This window comes from Coregonus clupeaformis, chromosome 29, assembly GCF_020615455.1.
Source record: "Coregonus clupeaformis isolate EN_2021a chromosome 29, ASM2061545v1, whole genome shotgun sequence".
NCBI lineage: Eukaryota > Metazoa > Chordata > Actinopteri > Salmoniformes > Salmonidae > Coregonus > Coregonus clupeaformis.
In genome coordinates this window covers 8,819,147-8,831,138 of record NC_059220.1, presented here as the reverse complement: position 1 = coordinate 8,831,138, position 11,992 = coordinate 8,819,147, and the positions used below count along the sequence as shown (strand labels likewise).

General features: G+C 44.3%; 2 protein-coding genes across 2 annotated transcripts; both read right to left on the bottom strand.

The window, feature by feature from the left end:
* Window positions 1-727: 727 nt before the first annotated feature.
* LOC121544641 (syntaxin-11-like) lies at window positions 728-4,476 on the bottom strand. Its single transcript, XM_041854648.2, has 2 exons — window positions 2,778-4,476; window positions 728-1,692 (listed from the first exon to the last, which is right to left on the bottom strand). The coding sequence occupies exon 2, from the start codon at window positions 1,685-1,687 to the stop codon at window positions 812-814; it is 876 nt and encodes a 291-aa protein (XP_041710582.2). The 5' UTR covers window positions 1,688-1,692; window positions 2,778-4,476; the 3' UTR covers window positions 728-811.
* Window positions 4,477-7,734: 3,258 nt separating this feature from the next.
* Window positions 7,735-10,943, bottom strand: LOC121544293 (E3 ubiquitin-protein ligase TRIM39-like). Its single transcript, XM_041854204.2, has 2 exons — window positions 10,432-10,943; window positions 7,735-9,800 (listed from the first exon to the last, which is right to left on the bottom strand). The coding sequence occupies exon 2, from the start codon at window positions 9,796-9,798 to the stop codon at window positions 8,149-8,151; it is 1,650 nt and encodes a 549-aa protein (XP_041710138.2). The 5' UTR covers window positions 9,799-9,800; window positions 10,432-10,943; the 3' UTR covers window positions 7,735-8,148.
* Between the last annotated feature and the right edge of the window lie 1,049 nt (window positions 10,944-11,992).

Genomic DNA, 11,992 nt, shown 5'->3' with positions numbered 1-11,992 from the left:
CTGGGTCTTTTCTCCTAACACCAGCTAGGCAAGGGCGTTAATATAAACTGTGTCTTCTACAGTGAGAGGAAGCAAAAGCTGCATGACATACAAAATGGCATATTCAAACTGCATAAATCATTTGTTTAAACACACACACACACACACACACACACTGAGTGCGTAAAACATTAGGAACACCTTCCTAATATTTAGATGCACCCCTCTTGACTTCAGAACAGCCTTAATTCGTCGGGGCATGGACTCTACAAGGTGTCGAAAGCGTTCCACAGGGATGCTGGCCAATATTGACTCCAATGCTGCCCACAGTTGTGTCAAGTCGGCTGGATGTCCTTTGGGTGAAGGACCATTCTTGATACACGCGTGAAAAACCCAGCAGTGTTGCAGTTCTTGACACACTCAAACCGGTGTGCCTGGCACCTACTACCATACCCTTTTCAAAGGCACTTCAATATTTTGTCTTGCCCATTGTGTAAACAAGTGCAAATTGTTTACATAAACTTTTTCAAGTACATTTTCATGGCCATGAAAACACTTGATAGGAAAAGGTAGCCTACACTTAGAAAAAAAGGTGCCATCTAGAACCTAAAAGGGTTATTCAGCTGTACCCATAGGTAAACCCTTTAAAGAACCCTTTTTGGTTCCAGGTAGAACCCGTTTGGGTTCCATGCAGAACCCTTTTCACAGAGGGTTCTACCTGGAACCAAAAAGGGTTCTCCTATGGGGACAGCCGAAGAACCCTTTGGGAACCCCCTTTTTTCTAAGAGAGTAGGATCTTGACTTGAAATACAACAATAACACTCTGTCGGTCTCACTTGTTGCAGCAAGGGAAACAACAACAGAACATTTTCCTACAGAGGTTCTTCTTCTGGTACTTCACAGCCCTCTTGATCTGAGCCTGGGCCTTGCCCACAAAGTCTGTAGTGGCGACCACGTTGGCCTCTATGTTGTCCACCATGGCCCCCTGTTCCTCCACCAGCAGAGCCATCTGAAAGAACAGCTCATGGATGTCCTTGATCCGACTCTCCAGCTCCACCAGCTCCTTGTGCCGCTTTTCGATCTCCGTGAGCGCCGAGCGTGCCGTCCGCCCGTCTGTCAGGAGGTTGTCGGAGAACACGTTCCACTTCCCTGTCTCGACCATCTCCTCGATCTGCTCGCCTGTCACCTCCTTGCCCATGATCTCTGCCTGGCGCTGGATCCGGGTCTTGCAGTTCTCCCTCTGGCTCATCTCTGCTTGGTTGTACTCAGACATGGCCTCGTGGAAAGCCCCGGTGAGAGAAACATACTGAGAACGCACCAAGCGGACCAGGGCAGAATTGGCCCCATGCTCTTCTTCCAGCTGTTTGTGCTGCACGCCGATTTTCTCCAGCCGTGTGTAGATGCCCTCCCCCCGGGTCTTGATGCCCCTGGCCAGGGTGTTGGAGTCTCGTTTGATGGAGCTGATCCGCCGGACAGAGGTGAGGAATCGGGTGTTCTGCTTGCCCAGCCGCTTCACGTCCATCCGGAGCAGAGCGATCTCCTTCCTCACGGACTGGGCTTCTCTGAAGATGCTGTCCATCCGATCTTCGTTTTCGAACACCACCGACTGCTGCTCCAGCTCTCCCTCATCATCGCTGCCCTGACCCCTTTCGTCCGTGTCTGGAGGAGCGGGGGCCACCCCCTGCAGGTCAAGTAGTCTGTCTCTCATCCTACCTGGAATGGGAGGAAAAGGTTTGAGGGTTACTGTATGTTCATGAGGTCATCTCCTGATCACCATCCTATTTATATTGTAGTGCAGGGTTCTTCAATTCCTGTCCTGGAGGGCCGAAACACCTGTTTTTCATCCTTTCCTTCTAATCAGGGGCTAATTCAGACCTGGGACACCAGGTGAGTGCAATTAACTACCAGGTAGAAATAAAAAACAGAAGTGTTTCGGCCCTCCAGGACCGGAATTGAAGAACCCTGTCGTAATGCAAAATCCTACCCGAGCAGTTCAGTTAATTCTTTATGGTCATTCAAGAAACTTCAGCAAAAGTTGATATTTTGTTGCCTCAAAAAGCTAGCTACATAAACTTTAAGTGCAGTATATTTCTGATTCAAACAGAGAAAACATGGACCATTTCTATTGAGGCTATTAACACCATTCTATAAGAGGAAATGAAATGACACCCATTTCCTCCGAGCAGACAGTAAGGATCTCATCCCTAAAACCAATAGAACACTGCCAACATACACTGGGCGGTGATGACGATTCCTATTACACACATCAGTTAGTTATTATTAGATTCCAGGCCAATGACTCACAGGATATCTATTCACAACAATTTGATCACTGAAAGACATGGATGATCAAATGTGTGGTGTTTCTTTACCTCCCTTTAACCCTTTACAGGCATTTAATTATAGGCATAGGTTGTGACTAATCAGCTCTCTAAAACCTCTTTCATGTTGCTACATGTGTTTTACTGTTACAGTACAACAGAGAATGTAAAATTACTGTATGTAGTTTCTGTAAATGTAAAGTTTTGTCTGTGCCCAAACAGAACAACATGGCAAAAGTATGGGGAGGTAGCTTACACACCAATATTGGCGACATTATTTATTGTAACAGAGAGACATTACATGTAAGGAATAATTAACATTGAAATTAAATAAATCAGCCCACAATTTCACTCGCTCACAACAACCCAAACTCAACTCGCTGAGCAAAACGCATCTCATCACAAACGTCCGTACTTCTATGATAACATTACAACTGGACTGAATCAACGTCAAACTTAATTAGAAAAAAACGTTACCTGATATTTGCTCCGTAGACTGCCCAATAAGAACAAAATCATTCAAACAGAACAGACAAACGCTCGGAGAATCATTTCCCCTTAATGCTCCGTGTAGTCTTCTAGCTCTGTCTGCCAGGAACCAGCCCACTACCTAATTTATGGGGTATATTCATTAGTGCAAACTGAAGCAAACCGTAGCAAACCGTTTCTTATTGGACAACTTCAGGTGGCTCCCTCCCCGTTCCGGCCCGTTTGGTTACGTTTGATTCCTAGTGAATGCACCCCTTGGAGGGAGTTCCCCACCGATGCTCATTCATGGCAACAAGCGGAAGGACATGATCACGTTTTAATTTTGAAAACTCTCGAAACATTATTGACGTTTGTCACTTCACCTCGTGGTTGTTTTATGTCACCAGAAACAGCGATTTAATTATTGTTTTTGTACTTTATACCTCTCTTATATATTTCAATGAGCTTGGTGGAACAAACTGTGCGCTATAGGTAGTGCTTGCACATTTTCAATGATGGCAGGCTTACTATTTCTACGCACCACAGTGTGATTTCCAGAGCCACTTCCAGTCTCAGAATTATTATGTTTGTTTCCAATAACTGCTTGTACTATGGGTAGATATCTTGAGACAGATCATGAGCTGATTTTTGATGCTTTGGAATGGTTCTGTATGTTGTTTTTGCGTACCTGTCCTTATTTGAAGACCTACAGTACCTCCCAGTCCCATTGCAGACAGTGCAAAACTGTTTTTAAGTGTGCTTTCTTAAATAAATGTATTATTTACATTCAAATCAAGATACTCAATGTATCACATACACAATGTATCAGATATACAATCATTTGTAACATGGAAAGCAGCCACAGAACAGTTTCTTGATGGGATTGTTCTTGTCATGTCTCTTGGCTTTGTCCAGTTGAACCCTGGCGCCCTCCATAGTTGCCTCTGTCTTTTGTACGTTGGTCTTGGTGTTGTTGAGCACCGCTCCCTGTTCCTCTTTCAGCACAGCCACATTCAGAAACAACTCCTGAACTCCCTGGATCCTCTTTTCCAGGTCCAGCAGCTCTTTGTGTCTATTAGCGATCTGCGTCAGCGCCGTCTGGGCCGTTTTCCCATCAGCCAGGGCATTGAAGATATTCAATATTCATCTGTCTCTTACAGTTCTCCCTGTGCCCCAGCTCCATCTGGTTGTAGCTGAACATCACCTCCCTGAAGGCTGTGCTCAGGTTGGTATACTGTGTCCGGGCGAAGCTTACCACGTGGTCACTGCTACCTCGCTGAACCCTGTTTATCCTGTGTAGTCTCTCTAAGAAGGCCTCTCTTCTGGCTTTGATGTCTGCTGCGATGCCGTTTGCGTCCCTGTTCACGGGTGTCGTCCGACAATGTGTTGTTCAAGGCATGGTAGTTCTGGTCCGGGAGCTGGCCATGGTCTTCCTGGATCTGTTGGACCTCCTGTTGGACGTGCTGGGCCTCCTGGAGCATGCTGTTCAGGTCAGGGGTCAGGGGTCGCTGCTGCCTGGTCAAAGCCCGTATGGGCAGACAGATCGTCCAGGTCCACAGTGGTGAAGGTCTCGTTGGTATAGCATCCTCCTCCTCCGGGCTCATCCAACACATCCTGCAGTTGGCAGAATGTGTCCTTCATCTGGAGAGAGAGAAATAGAGAGTGAGGTGGGAGACATATTTTACATTTACATTTACGTCATTTAGCAGACGCTCTTATCCAGAGGGGTGGGATACAGAGGGAGAGAGAGAGGAGAGAGTGAGGTGGGAGAGAGAGAGTGAGTGAGGTGGAAGACAGACAGAGAGCGAGAGGTGGGAGTGAGGAGAGTGAGGTGGGAGACAGAGAGAGCAAGAATTGTTTTACATTTACATTTTAGTCATTTAGCAGAGGCTCTTATCCAGAGCGACTTACAGTTAGTGAGTGCATACATTTTTCATACTGGCCCCCCGTGGGAAACGAACCCACAACCCTGGCGTTGCAAGCGCCATGCTCTACCAACTGAGCTACAGGAGGCCTATGAGAGAATGACAGAGTGAGTCACCATACCCAGTGATCTACCCAGTAATCCAGTCTCCTACCTGTGTTGTCCCACCTGCCTTGCTGGTTCCCTCACTGCCCATCTTTCTACATGCTCAGCCTGCTGTCTTGAATCCCATGCCTTGCTGGTGTTTTACCCTGTTTTGCCCTTTCCTGTAACTTTACCTACATATTTACCTACTGATATCTGAGATCTGCAACCAGTTCATCCCTAAAATGTTTTACTTCTCAAAGTCAAATGTAAATGCAAAGATGTGATCATAACGAGAATTTTCTAAAGCATACTTGAGCTTGTCTTACTTACTACAGGCAAAACTGTTGCTTTGATTGAATGAAAGTGATTTACAACATGGCAAATTAACCACAAAATTAACACATTTTTACACTCTTTAACACACACTTAACTATTTAACACATTATGAGCATGCAAAGTACTATAAACAAGACATGAGAAGTTATTTGTCAAAGATTATGATCAAATACCTTTTCCCACAGTAGCCTAATATGTAGAGGAAGGAAAGAGACCACAAGTAATAATTGAATGAAAGCAATGATTATGCTCATGTAACTCTAGGACTCAACATTTGACTTGCTTTGAATAGTCAAAATAATATTCAAAATCTACATACAGTGGGGAGAACAAGTATTTGATACACTGCCGATTTTGCAGGTTTTCCTACTTACAAAGCATGTAGAGGTCTGTAATTTGTATCATAGGTACACTTCAACTGTGAGAGACGGAATCTAAAACAAAAATCCAGAAAATCACATTGTATGATTTTTAAGTAATTAATTTGCATTTTATTGCATGACATAAGTATTTGATCACCTACCAACCAGTAAGAATTCCGGCTCTCACAGACCTGTTAGTTTTTCTTTAAGAAGCCCTCCTGTTCTCCACTCATTACCTGTATTAACTGCACCTGTTTGAACTCGTTACCTGTATAAAAGACACCTGTCCACACACTCAATCAAACAGACTCCAACCTCTCCACAATGGCCAAGACCAGAGAGCTGTGTAAGGACATCAGGGATAAAATTGTAGACCTGCACAAGGCTGGGATGGGCTACAGGACAATAGGCAAGCAGCTTGGTGAGAAGGCAACAACTGTTGGCGCAATTATTAGAAAATGGAAGAAGTTCAAGATGACGGTCAATCACCCTCGGTCTGGGGCTCCATGCAAGATCTCACCTCGTGGGGCATCAATGATCATGAGGAAGGTGAGGGATCAGCCCAGAACTACACGGCAGGACCTGGTCAATGACCTGAAGAGAGCTGGGACCACAGTCTCAAAGAAAACCATTAGTAACACACTACGCCGTCATGGATTAAAATCCTGCAGCGCACGCAAGGTCCTGCTCAAGCCAGCGCATGTCCAGGCCCGTCTGAAGTTTGCCAATGACCATCTGGATGATCCAGAGGAGGAATGGGAGAAGGTCATGTGGTCTGATGAGACAAAAATAGAGCTTTTTGGTCTAAACTCCACTCGCCGTGTTTGGAGGAAGAAGAAGGATGAGTACAACCCCAAGAACACCATCCCAACCGTGAAGCATGGAGGTGGAAACATCATTCTTTGGGGATGCTTTTCTGCAAAGGGGACAGGACGACTGCACCGTATTGAGGGGAGGATGGATGGGGCCATGTATCGCGAGATCTTGGCCAACAACCTCCTTCCCTCAGTAAGAGCATTGAAGATGGGTCGTGGTTGGGTCTTCCAGCATGACAACGACCGAAACACACAGCCAGGGCAACTAAGGAGTGGCTCCGTAAGAAGCATCTCAAGGTCCTGGAGTGGCCTAGCCAGTCTCCAGACCTGAACCCAATAGAAAATCTTTGGAGGGAGCTGAAAGTCCGTATTGCCCAGCGACAGCCCCGAAACCTGAAGGATGTGGAGAAGGTCTGTGTGGAGGAGTGGGCCAAAATCCCTGCTGCAGTGTGTGCAAACCTGGTCAAGACCTACAGGAAACGTATGTTCTCTGTAATTGCAAACACAGTTTTCTGTACCAAATATTAAGTTCTGCTTTTCTGACGTATCAAATACTTATGTCATGCAATAAAATGCAAATTAGATTCTATTCTACACTCAACATTCCAGTCATGTCACTGTCTCACGTCACATGGTTCCATGGTTTCAGGCCAAGCCTACATGCTGTCTGTAAGCTATGGTTTTGAAAGACGTCTATTACATTATGTTTAGTGGCTTTTATACTTTTTACTGTTAACCTCAGACCTTTAGATTGACTTCAGTCTGCCCGTATCACCCTGATTTCAACCAGGTCTTAATAAACAAAACACTGTTTTATAGCCCTATTCCAGTAGGTCTCTTTCCTCAGGTCAATAGCACTAATAACTCTTCCTGTAATACCACCATGGCAGCTTTCATACTGTTTTCACTCAAATACTAGGCATACAAATGTTTTGTTATAAGTGTTGTGGCAGATAGTTGTTTGGGTAATCATCCCAATGAAGTCTAAGGCCAACTAAGAATCATGAGACAGAGAGTTATCCTTTTATGGATTACTGTACGGGACTTTATAGGTTATCCTAGAGCACAGGAGGTTGGTGGCACCTTAATTGGGGAGAAAGGGCTTCTGGAATGGTATCAAATACATCAAACACATGGTTTCCAGGTGGAATGGTATCAAATATATCAAACACATGGTTTCCATGGTTTTCCAGGTGGTATGGTATCAAATACATCAAACACATGGTTTCCAGGTGGAATGGTATCAAATACATCAAACACATGGTTTCCAGGTGGAATGGTATCAAATACATCAAACACATGGTTTCCATGGTTTCCAGGTGGAATGGTATCAAATACATCAAACACATGGTTTCCATGGTTTCCAGGTGGAATGGTATCAAATACATCAAACACATGGTTTCCATGGTTTCCAGGTGTTTGATGCCGTTCCATTTGTTCCGCTCCAGACATTATTATGAGCCGTCCTCCCCACAGCAGCCTCCAGCGTTCTAGAGGTTGGACGGGTTCAATCCAAGAAGCTTTCATCTTGGTGGCTGCTCATCATTATCAGTAGCACTACACCATCTGAAACTATCTTTGTACGCTGTGTGTTTGAAATGGGATACACCTTAAAGTGAGAGGAGAAATAAAGGGGCTGTAGGAGTAGTCATAAATAACGCAAGAGAAAAAAAAACTCACAGACTAACAGGTAAAACTTGTTTTGATTGACATTGTAATATGCAGTATTAGGACAAGAGAATCATTCTTCATTATAAAAACTGATCGACTGATACTAACACTAACATTCTCTATCGCAAATATCAACACTAATTAAGGCACATTTAGTGCTTGCTTGAGACTGATTTCCCTGTTAACTAAACTCCCTCTGACTTGATGGGAGAGATAATAAGTGGAGCTGAGTTATCACCAGAAGGATCATAGGCTGTAGAGAAGAGTGGATAGAGTCTCTCAGTGAAGGTGCAGCCAGTGAAAGTGTAGATATGAGTCCTGGCCTCCACATTGTAAAAGGAGACCTCACCCTCCTCATAATCCACAAACACCCCCACCCTCTGGGGCTTCTCTCTCAGGGAGAGGGGAACTCCAGACTCTGTGCGAGCTCCATAGTTATTTCCTTCTGACAGACCCACAGTCCAGTATCCATTTACAGGACTCAGTGGATTATCTCCCTTCCTGTTGATGGACTCTCTAGCCACTCCTAAAGCCCAACAAGTCTTCCCTTTCACCTGCACCTCATAGTAGAAACTCCCTGAGGAGAACCCCTCCTTTCCTAAAATACGATGATTGTAATTAAACCTCTCTGGGTTAGCAGGTAGATTATGCCATGTATCAAAACCCCAGACTTGTTTCCTGTCCTCAGACAGGTCGAGAATTGGATTTGCTGTATCAGGGTCCAGAGTCACATCCACTGCACACTGCTGCATCCCCTTCCACTTGATTTCAGAAAACTTCTCCATCTCTTTATTCAGTGTCTCCTCCAGCTGAGACACAGCTCTTCTTACAGCCCCCGCACTCAGACCGCTGTGAAAAATGATCTCAGACCAGTTCTTGGTAGGTGGAACAGTGGTACAGAGGGATGGAGAGCTCTGGAGGAGGTGGTCTTCAATATCTGAGAGCTGCTCCAGCTCAGTGCTTCTTCTCTGTAACTCAGTGATTTCCTTCTCCAGCTCTTCAATGAGCCCTTCAGCCTGTTTCTCAGCTGCTTTCTGCTTCTCCTCAACCACCTCAATAAGCTCAGCCTGGCTTCTCACAATGGAATGCACAAGAGCAGTGAAGACCTGCACACTATCTGCTACCGCTCTCTCTGCATCTCTCTTGTTGAGCTCTACTGCCTGTTTGATCTCCTTAACCTTCTTTAGTCTCTCCTGGATCATTTTATGAACTTTACTGCTAGTCTTCCCCATCTGAGCCTTCCTCTCTCCAATCTCTTCCTCTATAGTGATAATATTGTGGGTCTTGTGGTCTGTCTCAGTGCAGAACTGACACACACACATCTGGTCTCTCCTACAGAACAGCTCCAGGGGTCTATCATGCTTTTTACACACCCTGTCTTCCAGGTTCTCCACAGGGTCGATCAGCTTGTGTTTCTTGAAAGAAGCCACTCTCTGATGAGGCTCCAGGTGAGTCTCACAGTAAGAGGCCATACACACAAGACAGGACTTCAGGGCCATGTGCTCCCCCTTAGTGCAGATGTCACATGGCACTGCTTCAGGTTTGGAGAGGGTTTGGGTTTGTCCTGGGGTGATAGGTGTGGCTTCAACTGGAGCTGACTTCTTGAGCTGAGCAGCCATTTCAGAAATGAAAGTATTGACAAAGAGATCTGGTCTCTTATCAAATGTATTTTTACACAGTGGACACTGGCACAGGTCAGTGCTTTCCCAGTATCCTCTGATACAGGACTTGCAGTAGTTGTGTCCACATGGGGTGGAGACGGGCTCAGTGAACACATCCAGACAGATAGAGCAGTAGAACTGCTCTTCAGACAGGATAATGCTGGAGGAAGCCATTGCTGGGAACAGACCAAAGATTATTTTTAAAATTTTATTTTTACAATTCTATATTATTATTTTTTTTTAATTAAAGTGTCAGTATGAGTTCATGTATTATTTCAAAACGCTGTTTATCAAGCTTTAGGTTTAGAAAAAGTTATCTCCTTTCAACTTGTAACTCTAGGCCAGGGCTCTCCAACCCTGTTCCTGGGGAACTACAGTCCTAGCTAACCCGATTCAGTTGATCAACCAGCTAATTATTACACTCGGATGTGTAATCTAGGTGTGCTATATTTGGGTTGGCGTGAACACCAGTGCTATACATTTTCACTCCAATCCTTATCTAGCACGCCTAAATTACACACCTGATACTAATAATTAGCTGATTGATAAACAGAATCGGGTAAGATACAACTGGGGTTGGAACGAAAACCTACAGGAGGGTAGCTCTCCAAGTACAGCAGGGTTCTTCAATTCCGGTCCTGGAGGGCCGAAACACCTCTGTTTTTCATCCTCTCCTTCTAATCAGGGGCTAATTCAGACCTGGGACACCAGGTGAGTGCAATTAACTACCAGGTAGAAATAAAAAACAGAAGTGTTTCGGCCCCCCAGGACCGGAATTGAAGAACCCTGAAGTACAGGGTTACTCACTTCAGCCAGTGTTGAATGTTCCTTTTCTTCCCGTGACTGGAGAGTACAGTTAGGTGCAGCTGTGTGAATAGATTATTTCCCGTGCAAAAACGCGATCCTGTTTATAACCAAAGATAATTAAAATAAACTTTAAACTCGGTTTGAAAACTATGTTAGAAAATTCTAAGTGTCCGGTGTGGTTTCACTTTAGCAAAGTCACATTTCTAAACCAATGAGGTTTAACTGAGATACTAGAGAAAGGGGAGGAGTTAGGAATTACATTAGAAGTTTAACAGATATACTAGAGAAAGGAGATAGGAATCCCATTGGCAACGAGTGGACAAAAGTCATGCTGCGTCACGTATTCCCTTCTCAAAGTCAGGGTATTAGTCAAGAAACCTGTCTATTTTCCTCGAAAGTACGTAATGTCACGACTCCAAAGCTATACGATATTACATAGAACAAGTTAATTATCTCGCAAAATATTTGTAATGTACTTCTTGTTCACGAAATTCCTACCGTTTGGTTTTCGAGCTAGCGCCCAATTGACTCCTCCTTGTCCCAGAACCATCCAGAATGCATTTCACAGTCCCTTGACTACGCATGGGCAACATACACAATTACATTTACATTTTAGTCATTTAGCAGACGCTCTTATCCAGAGCGACTTACAGGAGCATTTAGGGTTAAGTGCCTTGCTTAAGGGCACATCGACAGATTTTTCACCTAGTCACCCCGGGGATTAGAACCAGCGACCTTTCGGTTACTGGCACAACGCTCTTACCCACTAAGCTACCTGCCACCCTTGAGTTAATACGGTTCCAATGGAGTTTCGCCATCTCTTTTTTTGTTTTGGGATTTTTTTATTATTTTTTTATTAACAACAATAAATCAATACAAACGGTACACGGGAAACACAAGTATACATAAATAATATTTTTTATTTTATTTTATTTCACCTTTATTTAACCAGGTAAGCCAGTTGAGAACAAGTTCTCATTTACAACTGCGACCTGGCCAAGATAAAGCAAAGCAGTGCGATAAAAACAACACAGAGTTACATATGGGGTAAAAAACATAAAGTCAAAAATACAACAGAAAATATATATACAGTGTGTGCAAATGTAGCAAGTTATGGAGGTAAGGCAATAAATAGGCTATAGTGCAAAATAATTACAATAGTATTAACACTGGAATGCTAGATGTGCAAGAGATTATGTGCAAATAGAGATACTGGGGTGCAAAAGAGCAAAATAAATAACAATATAGGGATGAGGTAGTTGGGTGGGCTAATTTCAGATGGGCTGTGTACAGGTGCAGTGATCGGTAAGGTGCTCTCAACTCTGACAACTGATGCTTAAAGTTAGTGAGGGAGATAAGAGTCTCCAGCTTCAGAGATTTTTGCAATTCGTTCCAGTCATTGGCAGCAGAGAACTGGAAGGAATGGCGGCCAAAGGAGGTGTTGGCTTTGGGAATGACCAGTGAGATATACCTGCTGGAGCGCAGACTACGGGTGGGTGCTGCTATGGTGACCAATGAGCTAAGATAAGGCGGGGATTTGCCTAGCAGTGATTTATAGATG

Coding starts and splice junctions, on each gene's coding strand:
- LOC121544641 (XM_041854648.2), bottom strand. CDS start 1,687: ATGAGAGACAGACTACTTGACCTGCAGGGGGTGGCCCCCGCTCCTCCA.
- LOC121544293 (XM_041854204.2), bottom strand. CDS start 9,798: ATGGCTTCCTCCAGCATTATCCTGTCTGAAGAGCAGTTCTACTGCTCT.